Source organism: Diorhabda sublineata, chromosome 3 (genome assembly GCF_026230105.1).
Source record: "Diorhabda sublineata isolate icDioSubl1.1 chromosome 3, icDioSubl1.1, whole genome shotgun sequence".
Classification (NCBI taxonomy): domain Eukaryota; kingdom Metazoa; phylum Arthropoda; class Insecta; order Coleoptera; family Chrysomelidae; genus Diorhabda; species Diorhabda sublineata.
This window is the reverse complement of record NC_079476.1, coordinates 40,784,903-40,806,635: the sequence shown is the minus strand read 5'-3', so window position 1 is coordinate 40,806,635 and position 21,733 is coordinate 40,784,903. Positions and strand designations below refer to the sequence as shown.

Below are 21,733 nucleotides of genomic sequence, written 5' to 3'. Positions count from 1 at the left end.
AACTTTGCATTTTTCGAAGAAAATTCATAGAGTTTTTTTTTAATTAGATCCTTAAAATAAAAAAAGTTCTAGCATGAAAATTGAATGACTTTTGTTCAAAATTAGGTCGGTTCCAACATTTTTCTACGCAAAAACAACCCTCTAACCACTCCCAAAACAAATATACCTTTACCCCTTTGTGATTTTCTTTATATATGTTTCATCAATACACTCAAGAAGTTTGATCAATTTAAAATGCGTAATTTTAGAAAAATTTGAGTTTGAAGAGCAAAAGATTTTTTTGCAATTTCGTATTTTTCCTCAAAATATCTTCGAATATACTGGAGATACTGAAAAAACAATAAAATACTAAATTTATAGCTTTTTTAATGACTAGAATTTTTATGAGTGTAGATTTCGATTCGATGTTTTCATTGATAAACAGTGGAGATGATGAGTCCACGTGGACTGACGGTTTGTTAGATGTTTTTCCGAATTTTGTACAGGGAGTAAATATTATTTTTCTAGAGATAAAAAAACTATACCATTATTTATAAGCAAATAAAACGTTTAAGCTCTTATTTCTAGAAATATACTATTTGCGAAATATCATATACAAAGTATATATTTACTAGACCGATTTGTTTATGAATCTTCAAATGACATATTCACTTCGACTTGTATCTCAAATCCCACATTGTTAAGTCCGTGAGAACAATCGAAACAATTCGTTTCGCAAAAATGAAATACAAATTTGAAATGACAAAAAAAAGATGCGAGTTATCATCATTCAAAACCGTTTGTCTGTCTTGACATGTGTTGTCGAGAAGCGTAAATCTTTTTTTCGGATTATCACAGACTTAGTTTTCTTGAAAGGAAACAAACGAATGATTTATTCGGGAAATCTATGAAATTATAACATAAAAGGCTTTGAAATAATTTGAATTATCCCATTTATATTCTCGATATCCCTTTAAAAGTGTAATTTTACTCGGTACAAATTAAAACTTGAACAATTTGAAGTTCCTTAAAAGCCGCTTTCCCTAAAAGAATATTCGTGGACGTAAAGAATCTTCTATATTCCATCGTCTCAAGTGTCTTTTTTATTGCTAAAAAGAAAATGATATAAAACATTTTTTGAAAGTACAAGATTTTTATCTCTTTTTCTTCGAGTTCTTAAAAACTTTTCCTCTTATATTTTCTATTCATTAGTTTTCTACAATGTTAAAAAATTAGTTTCGTCTACCATTAAATTATATGATAACGAAAAAATTTTATCCTTACATGTACATACTCACCCCATAAACTGATAAGACTCAATCATTTTAAGCGAGTTTATTTGAGAGAGATTAGATCATGTGGAGCAACGCGACGTGATTAAATACTTGCATTCAAAACAATAAAGAAAATCTGCATTATTAGATAAAGTAGTGGTAGACGGTCAAGTACTCTGTAGGTAAAGCGTCTACAACTATACAAGATGATGTTAAAAAAGTCCATGATCTTGACATATGACTATTAGACAAATAATTGAAGATAATGGTGTCCCATACCTTGCGGTATATAATATATTATACCGCCGAACTGGTCATGGAGAAATTGTCTGCAACATATATCATATAAAGAAAGTTTTCATGGAATATTAGAAACAGAGGATGAGTCAAGGATCCATCACTAGGATGTAGAAAACGGGTTCACTACTACAGAAAAAATTCTAGATGAATCTCAATTATTTGAGTCGCAATTTCAATAAATTATCTACAAAAGAGAAACGCTGTTACAGGTGCTTATTATGCGAGTTTAGTTTCAAAAAATTACGTTGAGTCATAAATTAAAAATGGAAGAATTTGTGTCTGAGGATCACGAATCCATTGCACTTGCCACAATATCGGAAGGCTTTGAATTCCCCAGCGCTTCCAAAAGTTTTCAGGATGCTAGAATTTCTCTACGAAACGTCAGTGAAGCTTAATTGGGATTATATTAAAAAATGAAAATGAAATCATTGAAATTCGATAGGCTTTTTTCTTAAGTTGGAATTTCTGGAACCGTTGGCGATATTCATACTGAATGTAAAAGGGGGCACACCTAGTGTAGGCAATTTTTGGAAATTAAAAAAAAACTAGTGAATCAATCGTTTTAAAATTTTGAGGATATATTTATACATGTTTTGAGAATACGCAGTAAAATTTTTGGAATAAAATATTGAATATTTTTGTAATGACACGCGATCTCCGGCGATCCGGCGACGCCAAAAAAAGGTCCTCCACTGCTGGATTCATTGCAGCCTTCTCCGTTGATAAAACCTAACAAAAAAAATTCTCGTTAAACTAAAACATATTGTCTGTACGATGACCCTCGGGTGAACAAAAAAATCAAAAATTGACAAAATGGCGGCAAGTTAAATTTTACCCAAAATTATGGTCGTTTTTGGCCTGCCAAAATTCCATTTTTGATCATATCAAAAAACTGGAAGGTCATCGTATGGAGAATTGTATAGAGAAGATGTAAACAAAATTTGATAGCGATCGGATAATTTGTCTCCGAGTAATCACTCCAGCAAATTCGAAATGTACCGCAGCCAATCCAACTATCTAACTTCCGAGCGGGTACTCTTTTAAATGACTGTAACTCAAAAACTATTTAAGATATCGATTTAAAATTTTAGTATGTTTTTTTTTTCACTGTAGACGTACTAAATGATTGTAAATGTTAATATTTTGTCGTAAATTAACGTATTAGACACGCCAAACTGTATTTTCGCACACAACGTTTTTGTCTCAATTAAAATGTCAGTCAATCGATTGACTAGACAGGCGTTTTAACATGAAAATAAGTAGGTTAGTTTGAAATTTGGAAAATAATTATTTCGCAGATATGTTTATTAAAATGACATAATCTTGGTTGAAAATAAAACAAATATATTGTTTACACAAGGTCGTGGGAAAACGTGAAAATTGGAAACCGTTATGAATTGTGGTTTCATTTGATGTAGAAGAATTGAACAAAAACAAAGAACTGGAACGTGAAATTAATTGAATTGAATTAATTGATTAGTTTCAAATTCGGAATCTTCATGACACATCCACACAAATCGAAACAACGCAATGGTTTAATTAATCGGGGGTTTAAAAACAAAAATATATAATGCATCTATTGTAACTACGAGGGTTGTTAATTAAGTTTTAAGATATGGCAAATCCGACATTATCTCGCTTCGGCTTTTGGTGATGAAGCACCACCTCGAGACACTGCCGTGTTTCGCTGGTTTTCCGATTTCAATCGTGATCGATCTTCGCTACAGGATGAATTTCGTGAAGGTCATCCAAAATCGCATGCTGTGACAACTTCATACAGATCGTACCAAGCGACAAATCATGGATCTATCAAAAATCGATTGCATGAACCGAATCCAAAAAAAGTTGGATAACTAGACATGTAAAAGACAGTTCTAAAAGGGCAAACGTAGAACCGTCAATTCTGAATGGTACGCCAGCGAAAGTATAAGAGATACCAATCGCAGAAAACAAAACATTCTCCACCAAGATAATGGACATGTTTTGGAGGTACCTCGGGATGGAAACAATGCTTCAACAATTGGTTAAAACGAATATTTTGGAAATCGATAAAGCCATACCTAATTATGAATATTTGTTTTCGTTTATCTTTCTCAAAACTTAAATAGTAGACAAGCGTTTTTTAGGTGACGACCGTGACCCATATCAACAACCAAATATAATCAAGCAGAATAATATGACATTTATGTTTTAATGAAAAAATGTGAGCACGTATTAAAGAGATTAATGATTAAAAAGATTAGATCCTCTAACAAAACTTTCAACGAACTTATACCAACTTTTTCTCTACACAGAATCACAAATTTTATCTTTAGTTCGTTTAGAAAGAGACAGTTTAAGATTTGTTCGGCGCCGACTGAGGTGTCGGTTGATTTAATCGATGGAAAGTTCTCGTCTTATAATTGGGATGGAGAAAATTTGAGATTGTTCGTGCTAAGCCAATTAAATGTCTAAAATTTCGGGACCGGTAAACAAATATACTCTACATCAATATTGGATGAGGCTGTTAAATAAATAACCTAAAAAATAAAAAATATTTTTGTATATTTTTGATTTTATTTGAGGAATTAAATATGAAAAGTATAGAAGGATACATTATTACGATAAATTTCTTCGCGACAAGAAAATTTTGAGTCATGTTTTCAAAATTTATAATATTGAAATTGAAGAAAAGTATTACGTTCACAGTTTTACTCAATACAGAATACTTTTGTTCTAAATTCAAATCTTACAACTTTTTAATCTTCACTTGTATATATTCATCTCTCATAAAAACAAGGAAAAGGTTTTTGGAAAGGTCTTGAAACATTTGGTTCTAAAGATTGAGATCTAATTCTCTCAAGGGTGGACAAATAAATGTTGCTGAGGTGATCTAGAGGTATTTTTATAGATATTAGCCAAGCCTTTGACAAAGTATTACAGGTCTATTGTTTAAAGTAGATAAAGGAATACGAGAAATATATTTAGTCCCGAGTACCCCAAAGAAACGTATCGAGACTGTTACTATACATTTTGTGTCCTTCAGACTTGTCAACCTCAACGAAAACTGCGGCGTTCATATTTACAGAAAGCGCAGCAAAACTAGCGCCCTATAAAAACCCAGAAATGTGCATTTAATTTAAACAAAAAAGAGGCGTGGCTAAAGACATGGAAAGGAGTGGAAACTTTGTTCGAAATTGCGTCCCATGCGACCATAAATGAAAAGAGTAGCTTTGGTTTTCGATTTTTCACATCCATGTCATTAACATAACAATCAATATTTGAAGAAGATCATGCCAGAAGGTGAAACTTAAGCTGTTCAACGAAACGGCGTCACCAGTTCATACACAACCTTATTTTCAAAAAGACCCGAGATCTTATCAATCAAGTAAAACGTGGTAGGAAATCTGGAGTTTGGATACAAGATAACCGATGGACAAAAAGAAGTCCAGGAAGACCCCCCAAGAAAACAAATTGGGTAGTAACCGCTCAGAACAGAGAAAACTGGGAGCATTTGAAGGAGCTCTATGTCCAGCAGTGGACGAGATGATGATGATGATAATACGCTGAAATCTGATTAAATCTAGATTCGTCCAGATGACGGCGAAAACTTTGACACCTTAGAGCATAGAGAAAACGTCAGGTAACTAAGCAACGTCTTTCTCGAACACTATAAACTACAATTCAAGTTCAATATCAATATCCACGGGCAGCTCCATATGGCAAGCACCACTCGAACTTCTGGAGCGTTTGTCCTCTTGTGCTTGTTTTTTGTATAAAAATAAATATACTAATTGACAATACATTGACTCAAACAACAATATAAATCAAATTTGTTTTTTAATAATGAACGTTGTTCTGTGTATTTTGATTTCTTTCATTTCCAACAACATTTAATCATCATTCTGTCAGAATTGCCTGGAACTTGTTTGACAAATCTGGTATTCGCCGCACACACAGTGTCCTGGTCTAACAAAAAAAGGACCGAATTGTGATTTTGATTCAATTATAGAACCAACAAAATGAACTTTTCTCGTGATATGAAATACAGATTTAATTTTTTGTACTAAATGATTAATGAAAATGACTTGTCAAGCAAAATGTTTGGTTTGAATAGCATTTATGAATTGGAAAAAATTTTTCAGTTAATTTTTCCCGAGACGTAGAGAAAAAATTGTCCATATCAGTTTATATCAAGCTTGTTGCAATTACCATTGGAAAAGCAAAATAAACAAAAGTTCTGAAGCTTATTATTCTAATGTCACAATCAGATTTGTTACAATCACATGTTTTATTTCGAATAATTAATATTAAATAGAGATTAATGTTTCTCTATTTTTAGAGCCCGCACAAATATGAAAGCCAACAATTCTCTCCACTCTTCTAAGCTATTTCTCTTATACAGAGGATACGGTCAAGGAAACTGGAGCGTGTAATATTTATACATCTATTCAAAAGGACATTCCTCAACTATATCGATCTATTTGAAACTATTCGTTGGAATCTACTATCTTTAGAGAAAAAATAAATGAGTTTTATTTCTGGGAATTTTTGTTTGATTCTTTAGAATTGAAATTAAGAATTTCCTATTTCAATTTCCACATAGAGCGGCTGTATGAAATTTTTAGATGGTTGGTTCTAATAATGCTCAAATGAAAATTAAATCGTGTCAAGCTGTTGGATTACTCAAAATAGGCTCAACACAGACGATTTATTCTAGAAATTCACCAATTTGTTTTGATTATATTGGATGGAAACAAAGCAGGTATAAATATGGGCCAACATACAATATTTTTATTGAACTTTGAACTGCTCCGGTTTTTGGAAAAATAAAGTTTCTTCATCCACCGCTTCCACTCAGATCGCTTGATCTAAATCCTATAAAGCATGCTTAGAATCATAAAAAATCTACTTTGAATACTTAAGACAGAAATCACACAAAATTTATTGGTTTAAATCGTGCTAAAAAGACGCTTTACTGTGATACGTGTCGATAGGGGTTAAATACTTTTATTTTATTATCCTGTATTTAATTTTCAGTATTCTAAGATGAGAAAAAAAACATCAAATTTCCTTTTACCAATTTGTAAAATCGTATTTAATGAACATGTGAGGAGCCTGGCGGTTTTTATAGTGTTATCAATATAAAATCAATTAAGTTTTCTATGGAAACCATTTTTAGAGCGAGGCGTTCCACGATTTCTTTGTATTTCTGACGAACCCAAGAACGCGGAAGTTCACATTAACCGGTGCGATGTGGTCTAATCTCCTGCTGTGTCTGCGCGATCTAAATTGAATTTAAGAAATTTATATTGGCATGGATGAAATAGTGCCTACCTACTACTACTAATTATAACACATTGAATTTGTCTATGGAAATGAAACCAAGCAAATCGTTGAGAACTAAGAAAATATCTTTGAAATAAAACCGAATAATTTTCCGACTAAAACGCGAGAATAAGTTTTCAAATTTGAAATTACACAAGTTTATTTTACAAAATTATACAACTTTATATAACCGAATTAACTTTTTAATAAAAAAAAACCAGAAAATGTATTGAAAAATGTGATAATTGAGGTGGTAAACTGATTAGTAATTTGATAAAATATTTGTGCTTATATAACAAAATCTTTATTTTCGAAGCCATAAAAGGTATATTTTCCGGAAACCTATACATTTGATCTGAAAACTAACATGATTTTCGCCATTTTCGGACACAAATACATGATATTCCATGGTTTTATCCATAGCTTTATTTATATTTTAGCTTTAGTCAAAAAATTTTGACATGCTTGTATAAAAAAATCTATATTTCCGAAGCCATTTGAGATATCGATTCATTTATGACAGAAATCAATTAAGAAAACGTGTGTCTAACTGACTTTCAATATTAGATTTCTTCATTTCCTTATTTATGTGAAATATACAGGGTTAAAGTTGGAGTAATTTTTTGAAAAATAATACTATTTAAATAGTGGTTACAGTTGTGATATGGCAACGTTGTGATACAAGAAAATCGGAAGATGAACGTTAATACTATAATAGAAAAAATACAACAGCTTCTCCGTGACTCTAAATAGTCAGTTATATAACATAAAGTTAGAAATTATGAAACAAAATTTCAGATTTCGAAGGGGTCCTCTTTGTTCAGAAAATACAAAAATAAATTTGTCTCAAATTCTTATAAATTTCTGTGAAGAGCGGTTTCTTAATACGAGGGTTTCGAGAAAAATATCAGCTGCTGAAAATAATTATAATTGGGAAATTGAGGAAAATTAGATTTTACAGAAAACTATAAATTTAATGCGAAAACTAAAATGCTTTAATGAAAATCTCTATATTCCTGAAGCCATTCGAGATATCGATCTGACATAAATTAATTTAGAAAACGTGTGTCTAAATGACTAATTGTGTTTTTTGTTTCAGTGACGAAATTTATCCGCATTGGAATCGCTGACAAAAACGATAATCCTCCTTATTTTGATAAGGCTCTTTATGAAGCGGAAGTTGACGAAAATGAGGACATTCAACACACCGTACTTACTGTCACCGCCAAAGATCACGATGAATGTAAGTTGAAGTTAAAGTATATAATCGATTCAAGAATCGATTATATAGACAGATAAATTATTCATGATTCCACATGATTTCCACAAAAGGATAATTTCCTAATTCATAAGGAAAGGAAATTAATTAACAAATTGATCCTATAAAGTTTATTAATATTATTAGTAATATTTTCAAAATTTTGGAGAAACCATTTTACATTCTAAATATCTCTGTACCATGGTTAAATTTCAAAATGGTCAAAAAATTTCGATAATCAACGATAACGTCAAAAAAATTTGCGAAAAGAAAACACTTCATTCGGATAAATATATTGAGTTTTAATTTTGAAAATTGCAATTTAAGAAAATTCTGTACTCATACAGGATTGTTCTCTTCTGCAAGGATATTTTTAATTGGGTTGTTTTGTGTGCTGGGTTGAGTAAAAAAACGCGCAAAAAACTTATATCCACCGAGATTATAGGAATTTGAAGATTTGGCTTTCAGCTTACGACGATTGGGACACCTTAAAAAAAACATGGTAGTGAAGTACGAGGTCTGGCTATTAAATAACGAGACTGCGCGCCCAGAGGACGCCCTAGACGGGTGGGGTATCTAGATATTTTGCCTGTGAACGTCCCAAAACACGTTTCTAAAATGTCTCGTTAAATTAAAAAAAAATTCATATGAATATGAGAACAATTCTCTATCTTGTACGCATGTTTTTTAGAGCAAATCAAAGTTCAAGGTAATTTTGAGCATTTTTGTCCACATTAACGGTATCGTGATGATTGAATGGGTTCTAGAGAGTCAGGCTGTTTACCAGACTTACTATTTGTCAGTTTTGGCAACGAGTTCGTAAAAAACGGCCCGATTTTGTACCAGGACAACGCATCTGCCCGTAACACGCTATCTGTGAAGCAATATTTGGCCAGTAAGTGCACTACAATACTCTAACACCCGCCGTACTCACCAGATTTGGCACCGTGTGAAGATAAAATCCGCTTTGAAAGGAACCTGATTTGAGTTGGTGGAAGGGGTAAAACAAAAAACGGCAGATCTCCTGAACGAAACTCACTTTCAGCACTACTTCGATCAATGGAAAAAGGGGAGGAAAGTATATTCGAATGTAGAATTTTTGTAAATGTAGAATTTCGTAAAAAGTCTCGTTATTTAATATCCAAACTCCGTATATATTTTTTCCAACAAGATAAATGATTTATTGTTATTATATTATATTGTTGAAATCATCTCCACATACAGGTAAAATAATATTTTTTATTATTAGAATTTCTGGGCTCATAAGTTAATATATTTTCTATTTAATTATATTTTATTTCATCTTCTTCAAGTTTGCTTTCTCATCAAGCATCTGATATTAACAAAAATAATATTCGAAACAATGAAAAACATGAATTAAAAGTTGTGGTTAAAATTATTTTGAAAACTATTTCATAAAATGATATTGGAAAGTTATTAGTAAACATATATCATAGTAAATACTAAATTGTCCATTCTCTAGGTTTCCAGAACAAAATACAAAATAATTGCCCAAATTGTAAATAATTTATGGATGTTTATGATGAAATATATGAAGAATTTAGTCGCTGACTTGAAATAAATATTCATAAATTAAAAAATCGTCTATTGACAGGTTTATAGACCCACAGATTCCAGTTTGGAAATCGTTTCGAGAAATAAATAAATTGAGCAACAAAAACGCGTCAAAGTTAATGACTTTGTTTCGAAAAATTGGCATTTTTTCAAGTTCTCTTCAAAGTAGATAGCTTAAAGTAGTACAAAATCATTCTATTTTCTAAAGAATCTTATTTGGAACCATAATGATGTCAGTAAACTCTAAATTACACCAAATAAACCACTAATTCCATTTAAAATTCTTGATAGAATAATACTGAAAGAATAATGAAGAAAATATCAATAGAATTAATGAAATATAAAGAGAAATCGACAAATTTTCAAAATGAGATAAAGCAGGTGTGAAAGAAAAGAAAATCACTAAGAAAAGATCCAAAACCGCAATAGATACATATACAGATCACATACGGATAAAAAGTTAGATATAGGAAGGAAATTTCGTAAGATATCAAAATACTATCCATGGAAACAAAAACCCTCATTAATTAATCGTCTTCTTAACACTCGCTTCATTTACAAAATATTTGTTGGCGTATAAATCTCAAGATTTCAACAACAATATCCACAAAACCTAACGCTATTCCTAAAAGACAATGCATATTGTTTCCTGATAATGATAACAATGGTTGCAATGATATTGTAATTGGCGGTCAAAGGCGCTCTTTAGAAACGTTGCTGCAATGTAAATTAGAGCACAATGCTTTATCCGGCAGCTCTCCCGTTTCATGGGACACGTCAGATTTATAAGCGCCCAAACTAAAATCAATAACAGTTTTAAGCCCCATCTATTTTGAGAGCGCAGGATATTGGACGTATGATTCTAAATTACCTGCACTTTATCCTATTCTACAGCAAAACGTTTGTAGGAAGTCACTAATAGGTTCACATAATTAAAAAGTATCATTTTGAGTCGTTGTAATCTAATAATATCAAGTTTACATCCACCTGTTCTGAATAACTCGGGATTTAATTATATCCCAAAAACACTCCGTTTGTTTGACGGCAAAATTGCCATTTTAAGCTATTATCCATCTCAAATTTAATCCCTCATGGAATTACGTTATAACAAACGATTCAAGTGACCGAACTGGGGCAATTTATACAAGTTCACACTTTTTCTAAAAGGAAGTTCTAATAATATCGAAGTGATGAATTTATATTATACAATTTCTGAGAAACTGTTTTCCACATTTAAAATTTATACTTGGGATCGAAGAAAAAAAATATATAATTACGCACCGGGCTTAAATTATATAACGCTTCATTTAAATGTGAAACGGTTTTCATAAATTTTGTTTTTTAATACGGACAATGTTTTGGTAGTATCTACAATGTTGTCAGATGTTTAGTTCGTAGAATTCGTAGAATTTATACCATCTGGAAGATCAAAAATAGGTCATAAAAGGTCGATTGGTCTTAATAATTAGTCGGCGCTAGAAAAATTTTCAGTAAGGGTTGAAGTTTTTCAAGGTCATTGAGAAATTTTGGCAACCCATTCACGAAAAAACAGAAAAATAGTATGATAACATAGACTATCAATCTATTTTATTCGGAAACATTTACCGTGGCCGTTATCTCAGAAAGGCTAACAGATATCGAACCGTGGATAACTTCGTTCGATAGATCCCATCAAGATCTATCTATGTGTGAAAAAAAGAGTTTCTTATCAAAAAAAGCATGTCGTTCCAGGAAGCATAATTCATACAGATGGCTGGCTAGCCTATCGATGCCTCAGCGATGAAGGCTACACTCATAAGTGGGTCAATCACAAAGAAATATTTGTTATTGATAGAAGGGTTCATACCCAAATTATTGAGGCCACTTGGAAACCTCTGAGAAAATAAATCAATTCGAATCATTAATGAAAGAAATCAAAAACGATTTTCAAAGTTTAAGGTTTAAGTCCAACCTAACCTAACTTAATCTAGCCTAGCCAAACCTAACCTTACAAAAATTACTAAATTTTCATTTTATCTATTAATTTTTCGTGAAAATTGTTGTTATTTTCAGTGGGTTTGGGTTTTTTGTTGTAAAATGATACTTGTTTTGATTAGCAAAACTCTTGCTTAACAAATTCTTAAAATTACAAATTGGAACGCGTTTGCCTGTCACAATTTTTGTGTCATACCATTACTGTCACTTGAACATATCTAGTGCTTATCGCCTGCCAACTTAACTGAATTAAAAATTAATATAAACATGGTTACCAACTTTGACTCTATATAAAACAAAATAGTGTGAGATAGGGATAGGTCGGGTCGGCTGTCAATTTGATCAATTCTCAATGTCGTAACGCACTTGCTTGAGGCAGGTTCATTGTATCAGGACCACAGATCAACATCAGTGCATTGAAAACTTACTCATAGATCTTTACTATGAACTAGACGGATTGCAGAAAAAATTCTTGTAAAAAAAGAAGCTTCTGCGATCAAATATTTTAATTGGACTTGATTCTATAATTTTTGCATTTGAAAATCTTTTTTGATTTCTTCTATCATTGAAATAAATGGGTCTATTGGTTCAGATTTACGACATTCTCGTGGCCATGTATATTCAATGATTCAGTCCACCCGATATTCTGAAGGTACACAACTATCGCAGAAGAATGATCTCAGAAATCTCCAGTTGGTCTCAATTATTTGGGTATAAACCCCGCTATTAGAAACAAATTTATTTTTGGTTAACTCTATTTCAGTCTCTAACACAACCTTACCTAACTTAACCTTACAAAAATTACTAAATTTTCATTTTATCTATTGATTTTTCGTGAAAATAAGTTATCAATGTCGTAACGCACTTGCTTGAGGCAGGTTCATTGTATCAGGGCCACAGATCTACATCAGTGCATTGAAGACTTACGCATAGATCTTCACTTTGAACAAGACGGATTGCGGAAAGAATTCTTGTAAAAAAGAAGCTTCTTCAATCAAAAATTTAATTGGACTTGAATCTCTATGTGTTGATACTCGTAAAATTTTCAATATTTTGTGATATATAAAGAATATTAATTGATTAAAATGTAAGAAATAGTGATACATCTATCAAAATACGATTAAGAATGAAACTAACAGAATTCTAACTCAAAATAAGCGATTTACTAGTATGGCACGTCCCGATTGCTTTCCTACCATTAACATAAACAATTCATGTTCACCCAAATCGAAAGAATTGCAACCAAAGTAAATATCTATTTACTAAACGTGTTTGGAATAACTAGTAATCCAAAATGTATTTTGTATTCTTTTTCCTTCTATTCTGGTTAATACAATTTCTTTCCGCTATATAACAACTACATTGAGATTTAGTACAATTTTATTAGCTTTTGAAATATTTGTATTAATATAAATAGGAAGGAGACGTGTTTGAAAATCGATATCGAAACCTAAAACATCGATGTAAAATCACAAGCGTAGATTTTGCTTTGTAATATCTCGTTCGCTTCGCAAAACGAAGCCAACATTGAAACTAGCGCAAATTATTCTTCCGACAAAACAAAGACGATAATATCGAAAGTGACATATGTCATCTACTGATACTCCCATTAAGGGAAATGTGTAGTAAATGTAGATGAAGATGAAGATGTTATTTCCCAGGGTTCATAATTTGGTTATGACCTATATGTCTACCGTAGTAACCTCGGACCCCATGAACTACTATCATCCAGGAAAAAAAACCGCCCACTGGACACCTGGTTGTCAATATTATTATTTTTAATTTCTGTCTTTAATAAATTCATATCTGTTGAAATGAATGTTTTTTATAAGCGATGCTGTATCCTTATCATGAAGAAGCCCAATTAGAGTAAAAATCTCGCACTGTCTAGCCCCAATGTATGTTATCTGCAAGTGTTGTTTATTCGTTTAACTACTATATAACGTGCTAATACAAATCTCTAGTTTCAGTAAATTAGTAAAAAGTTTAACGAAACTGTGGCAGTAAAATATTTATCCAAATCTTGGTGCAGAAAATCTGCCGAAGACAAATTTTTGAATGTTTGTGTCATGTTAGAATTGAATTTGTGAATACAACAAAAAATACGATTTTTAAAACTTTGAAATACATTTTGCAGCATCCCTGACTGCTAAATTTTTCACATCTATGTGGTAATTCTATCTTTTAAATCTCGAAAATGGACAGGATTTGTTTCTTAAACGATGTTTGGTAATTTTAGACTCGTTTTTTTGGTTCTAGAATATCGAAAAATCATCCGATTTCGATGAACTTTTTTATAAACATTTTTATGGCAGATTTATGAAAAAATATGGGAAATACCTCACCTGGAGATTTCAAATAGTTTCATGACTTTGAATGTGAAGCAATTCTTCGTATATAATCGTTCATAACTTTTTCACAAAACACCAAACGCAGATCATATATTTTTCTGTTAATCCACACAAAAAAACGAATATTTTGGAAAAAAGAACATTTTTATGGCAAATTTATGAAAAAAAATTAGGAAAATTCCTCACCTGGAGGTTTCATATAGTTTTATAACTTTAAATGTGAAGCAATTCTTCGTATATAATCGTTCATAACTTTTTCACAAAACACCAAACGCAGATCATATATTTTTCTGTTAATCCACACAAAAAAACGAATATTTTGGAAAAAAGAACATTTTTATGGCAAATTTATGAAAAAAAATTAGGAAAATTCCTCACCTGGAGGTTTCATATAGTTTTATAACTTTAAATGTGAAGCACTTCTTCGTATATAATCGTTCATAACTTTTTCACAAAGCATCAAACGCAGTTCATATATTTTTTTGTAAATCTACACAAAAAACGAACATTTTGGGAAAAAAAAATTGAAAAATGCTTGTTTTATCTCTAACAATCAATCCAAGTAAGGAAATTTGCAATTTTTCAAAGTTAACTGTCAATATTTCACACTTGATTACCATAAGTGATTTTAAGATTATTTTTGTTCATATAACTTAAATGATTACTTAATAAAAAAAAAGTAAAAACGATTATATGTGAGACAAGGTCAATTTTAAGAGAAATTATTATGAAAAATTAAGGTTGCCAAGGTTTTTCCACGACATGTCGTAGTTTTTGTAGTGTCCTGGGACGTCCTGGGTTTTCAAATTTCAAAATTTGCGCGCCTCTTCTCAAATCTTACTTAGATATCCAGTCAGATTATTATTAAGTTGTAACTATATTTCATAGTATCTAATATCTAATAGTTATAGTCCAAGTTTCAAAAATTTCAAAAACTGAAGTGTTTGTTTTATATTTTAATAACTAATTTTTAACTTGCGTATAATTTTATTCAAATATTTTTATTAAAACGTGTTATTATTTTAATTAATTGAATTTTATTTCATCTGTTTTCACTAGATATTTATTTAACTATTGCAACTATATTGATGCGTCCTGTTTTTAAAATGAATTGTCCTTGTTTTTCTAACTTCAAATCCTGGTTTTTTAAATTTGAGGTCGGCAATCCTATGATAAATCAACGTTTTTGTATAATTTTTTTATTTCATTTGATTATTTGAATAAAAGTTATCAACAATTATACGTGAATGATTAAATTTTCATGAACAGTTAACGCCCTGGAATCATTTTTTTCTATTCCCATAATTTTTTCCGTAAATCCGTTGTAAAAACGAATATTTTAAAACAAAATACATCGAAATCGGACAATTTTTCGATTTTCTAGAGCCAAAAAACGAGGGAACCGCGAAACTATAAAATAACCCGATGTATCTTAAGCGATTCCACAGGAAATAATCTAAATGATTCATGTCGGGTAATCGTGGGGGTCATTCGATAAAACCACGATCTTCTGGGAACCACATTATTTAGGTATCACCTTGTACAAGCCGCGTCCGAGATAATTGATGCGTTCCATATAGAAAACTCACTCTGTATGTCTATGGTGATCTCATCTTGAAATGATAGATAAGATTGAATCCATATAGAAAGATAAAAGTCTGGGAATCTTTCACTCTTCCTCAGAGATTGAAGGTAAACTCAAAGTTGCACAAATAATTTGTTCATTCGTCCGCCTAGATTCGGACCTGACCGTTTTCATCATTTTGTTATTATTTAACACAAAAACATTCACATGGTCAATATTAAACATACGCTTTCGAACAAATAGAACTATTAAACTCTGATTGCTATCTGCTCATTGAAATATTCGTATCCGTAAATGACCCGATAGATTTTTGCACGCATGAATGAAATTGGGAAAATTATTCAATCTCTTTGAACATAACCAATATTTGTTTATCTTTGAGTCTGACAGGGATGTTTAACATTATACGCGGCAAAAAGAAATAAATAATGTAAATAATACTACCAAAATCGGTAGTTTGGTGAAACATTAATGCCGAATAATCGATTAAAATCGATTTTTAGTGCTTATGCACTGAACTAGAACTAAGATTGGCATATCGATTCTTAAAAAATGAATAATTCTTATTATTATAAGTATCTACTTTCCTTTTTACACTTCTTCATGCAATTTATTCCTCTATTATATTTTCTCATTATTCCCATTCCCTTTCTCCCGTTTTGTTCTTCTTATTTTTGTTTTTAAACCTTTTTCCTCATCTTTATTCTGATTATACACTTAAACAAATCACCCGTTTCATTATGAATGACTTTCTTTCTTATTTGAGATATTACGTGAATTGTTCCATAATCAAACAAATATCCTTGAGATGATTATTTTTATTTAATTACATTTTGTGTAATGGTTCGTTTCAAAAAGCTCATTTGGCCAGATTAATCTATTGATAACACCTGAATGAATATGTGACACGTTGGAATATTGTTTTGTGAAATATTTCCATTAATAAATGATAAAATTATATTGAACTGTGACAAGATTAAATAGAATTACAGAACAAATTGATTGGAAACTACAATAGAGGCTCAAGTTTGGAGAGAAAATGTTTTTTGCGTCAAAAATACCCAAACCATTGGACGTAAACCCTTGTAAATCTATATAATTAATGTATAACTGCCAATATAATTCTCTGTAATAAGTCTCGATGCGATTAGAGTTATATGATGTGGTCCAAATCATTGTGGGACATTCAAAAAACATATTCTAATATTTAGGAATACTATGAAATATTTAGAACTGTTAGAAAACTTTTTTGTATGTGTACAAGGCCCAATAAACACAAAAATATATTCTCCTTTTTAGTTAGTGAAAATTATTCCATGTTCATCTCGAAAAACCGACTCCGTGTCCTTGCCTGCAGATGGATCGGTCTTTGCGCTCTTTGGAGCCGATTCACCCCTTTCAGTCCATTGTTTTGATTCTTCTTTTGTTTCGGATGTGAAGTGATGGACCCACGTTTCATCCCTTGAACTTTATTCTATGAAACAGCCAAACACTCGATGTTTCAGACCGCTTCGTGGAGTTTCTTCAACATTTCTGGAGTCGTCACCTCATTTGGTCGACCACTGCGATGCTGGTCTTCGCGGATCGTACGGCCTCGTTGTTTAAACTTTGCTACCCAATATTTTGCTGTTGATAACGAAGGATCAATCTCATCCAGAGTAAAATCTAATTCAGCTTCTATATTGTGTCATATAATAGCCAAACACTCGATGTTTCAGACCGCTTCGTGGAGTTTCTTCAACATTTCTGGAGTCGTCACCTCATTTGGTCGACCACTGCGATGCTGGTCTTCGCGGATCGTACGGCCTCGTTGTTTAAACTTTGCTACCCAATATTTTGCTGTTGATAACGAAGGATCAATCTCATCCAGAGTAAAATCTAATTCAGCTTCTATATTGTGTCATATAATAGCCAAACACTCGATGTTTCAGACCGCTTCGTGGAGTTTCTTCAACATTTATGGAGTCGTCACCTCATTTGGTCGACCACTGCGATGCTGGTCTTCGCGGATCGTACGGCCTCGTTGTTTAAACTTTGCTACCCAATATTTTGCTGTTGATAACGAAGGATCAATCTCATCCAGAGTAAAATCTAATTCAGCTTCTATATTGTGTCAAATAACGATGACCAATTTGTTTCATGAAAACGTTGGATATTAATGGCTACCAATCAAATATAAAACAACGTGGCATCTTCAAACTTGAAACATATGCTGCATTTCAAGCAATTAACGACACCTCTGTGTGAAAATACTTGAAACATCAATAAAAAAACAAATATAAAAAATACTATGCTAAAGAAAATTTAAAATATGAAAAATCAAAGACAGAACAAGAAAAAATAACAAATAAGAACAATACGAATAGCTTAGAAGTAGAACAAATTAAAAGCAAACACAAATGAAGAAAGAAATGATAAAGATTTGTTTGATGACAAGAATAATGAGCGACGGATGAGGAAGGAAGTGTCTTAAGGTAAAACGAAGCGAACAAAGAATTGAAAATAATATGCAGGAGTCAGAAAACACAATATAAGACAGGAATAAAGAAGCAAATAAAAAAAAACATCCTTCTATTAAAAGACAAGAATATTCTTCTAGGTAATGTAATAGAAACCCCAATCCGAAGAAGTAAAAACCATCAAAACAGACCAAAAACAACGAGAAGATTAAGGATGGTGAAATTACAGCAGAAATACTAAGATAATCATCACTTAAAGAAATAAATAAACTAAATAAGATAATATAGAATGAAGAAGTCGTGGGTAAAAGCTAAAAAAACGAAAATTATAAAGAGAAAATTTATATGTACATAACTAAGACGAAGAGAAATGATATAAAAAGGTTTTAGGGTTTAGGTTTAGGTAAAGAAAAATATACATGAATTTTCCTTATTTTTCACCCCTGAATACATTAAATCAGAAAAAACCGGGTGGTTCTATTTAAAAAAATAAAGAAAACTTGATATTTATGAAGTTAAACTTTGAACACTCTTTATACACACCCTGTATGAAATGGAAACTTTTTGAACATAGAATCAAATACGTCTCAACTTACATGAAAAAACTGAATAGAAATTATTTTCATATCTTTAAGGGTATCCTCGTAAAAAAATAATTTATAAGGGTCTGCAACTGTCAAATTTTTTACAAAAAATTTAATAACTCAAAAAGTATGAAATTTTCGACAAAAGTATACTAAAATTTTACGTAGATTTCAAAAATGTATTAATATACAAAGTGTTGCATTAAAAATAACAAATATATAACAAAATAATATTTGAAAATATTTTAGTTAAAAAGATCGTATCCGAAAACCCAGACGTAGAAATTTTCATGATTTTACCATAAGTATTTTGCCATATAGAGATAGTTTTAACTCGTCGTGGGACACCCTGTATAGTTAATTGACGAAGCAATGACAATTTACAATCAAATTGGAAAAAAGGACTACGAAATATATTTGAACGATTTAAACCCGGTATCTCCGGTAAATGAATGACATTCTCGTGTTTTGAGTTGTTGTAATCTCTGAAAAAATATTTGAACCACTTGCACTCACCTAGCTAAACAATAATAAATATCCGGTACGCCACCAGGGATTATTCCGTGTTTTACAAATAGAGAAAAATTTAATGGAAATTGTGAATCAATAATATGAAAATTCTCTTGGTGCATAAATCGAATATTTCGTTGGAAAAACTCTTTTAATTCATATTCAAAGTTAGTATTATAAACGTAGATTTCTCTAAATTTGCCCAGTATTGCTCACGTGGATTTCCTGGTCGATTCCGTTATGAATTATTCGAATACATGATAGGATTAACCCTTCAGGCGAGAATAAAGTTGCTATATCGGACTATCATAAAATCGAAGGATGATGAATCTACCTTGTAACTTTCAGGATTATAATTAACAAAGTTAGTTATCATTTTGCACTACTCCATTATAGATTTCATTGATTCTAATGTCTGAGTTGCTGCAATCTCTCTATTCCGCATCTATAATCTTGATTCCATCATCTCAATATCGACGATTCTGTCGATTTATCGATATTTTCTGTTGTCTCGTTAATAATAATTAATAATTTATTCACAACATTGCTGTTTTATACCAGGATAATCTTTAACTAAGTCAAGTCCTCAAGGTACAAATACATCGATTTTTATCAAGCCGATACTTGGAGTACCATCAAAAATTTTATAACTTTTAAAAGAAAAATTCACAAATATATAGACTAATAAATGATAGGGATATATGAGGAATAAGGACATAGTAAACATTGTGAAAAGGAAACAAAAAGAAGAATTGGAAAGTAGAAAAAAAAATGGTTAGTGGAAGGAAGTGCTATTATGAAAGATACTAAGGTCCTCCATGGATTTTAGAGTTCTTCCAATATCAATTGCAGAAGACAGTTATACGAGAAGGAATCAATAACCGTCAGTCCACGTGGACTCATCATCTTCACTGTTTATCAATGAAAACAACGAATCGTAAACATAAATGCATTTCTATTGGCCGAAACTGTATATACACAATTTTTTGCGAAATATTCCTGCTAGAAAGTCTGCAATAAGCAGTGGCGTAGCTTGGTAAGATTTATTAAATTCATAAATTTCTTTAAATAAATAGAAATAAGTGGACAATAAGCGAATTAAGTTGTTGCACAGTGTAGTGTTAATAAAGACAGGTATGAATTTAATAATAAAGAGTTAGAAATACAAACACAGCAAGTTATTTTGAATATATTCGATTTTTAAAAAAAGGAAAATATTCAGCATACAATACTTGTTATCTACGCCTATGGTAGATAAAAAAAAATTGTCGGCTAGGATTTTTATAATCTGCAATTGATATTTAAAGAATCATAATAACAATTGTTTAAAATATCCGGTAAATACAACGTAATAAAGTAGTAGTACATTAATTTTAACATTAAGAGTAGTTTATAATAAATAATATTTTTGTGGATAATTGAAACTGAATTAATTACAAACTTGTACAGTCACATTAAAACGTAATTATTTTAATCAGTACCTTCTAACTACAATTCCAAAACTGTTCATTGCGTTTCATCAAACAAATCGATAAATTCAATTCATTATGTAATTCGGAAATATACGGTAAATCAAATTTTCGAGCTACTGTCCTATTCAAGATGAAACTTTCCAAATTTCATACACATACATTTTTATACAAAATGTTGACCAATGATGTGATAAATACGCTGACGAGGATACACGGTTTCAAGTTAAATGCTGACTCTTTATGTACCCGGAAAATCTAAGATTAATCAAATCCGGATCCCATTTAACTGAAATGTGTCACTACGAAAACGCCTGGTTGTTGAAGGATAAACAAGTAGAAAGGTCTCAAATGTTTGTGACCAATGACGATGGGAAAAACAAAATGTACTACATGGTTCAAATTTCATAATGTATCCAATTGAAATTAACAGAAGCGTCAAGCAAAGAGACTGTTCATCGCCATATTTAATTTAGTAATGGAAGGTACACTGAAAAAAAGGTATCAGTCAACAGTTAAAGCGCAGCTACTGGTATTAAGATGGTACCTGGTAAAACGGTTTCTAATGAAATATAAGAAGTGATTTAAAAAATCTATCAGCTTCTCAAATAATTGACAATGTTTTTTAAGTCAAAATAGACTATTGGAAACATTATTATATGATAAAAACTATCAAACTTGGTGCGGTCTGTTTGATGTTGGTTGCGGCCAAGGATTCACTGAAAATAAACAGCGAGAAATTTACGAGACAAACGTTAACTCCTTAATTAATCAATATCAAGAACAAATTGTGAAAAAATAAAGGGAAAGTAATCCCTTAATGAATAATTCAAAGTACGATTCATTACCATTGATGACTAGAAGAGTTAAAATTGAAAATATTCAACGATACTTAGTATTATTTGATTCGGTTAATTTATTCAGCGAATTTTTTAATTGGTTTCTTCTTCTTATTTATTCAAGTTGTTACCCTTGGCGATAATAAATTTTCCCGAGGGACTAAATATGGTTTGGGTACGCCGAATAAACTGAAGAGATTAAAGACTTTAAATTAAGTTATGCAGTGACTCCTTTCTACAAAATAATTACATAATTTTCGGCTTTACAT

General features: G+C 31.2%; 1 protein-coding gene across 1 annotated transcript in view; it reads left to right on the top strand.

Annotated features, from left to right (window-relative positions):
- Window positions 1-21,733, top strand: part of LOC130441309 (neural-cadherin-like) — a 110,916-nt gene that overhangs the window by 40,000 nt on the left and 49,183 nt on the right. The window contains exon 2 of the mRNA XM_056774925.1: window positions 7,960-8,103. Within this exon, the coding sequence (XP_056630903.1) occupies window positions 7,960-8,103 (144 nt within the window). The remainder of the gene's footprint in view (window positions 1-7,959; window positions 8,104-21,733) is intronic.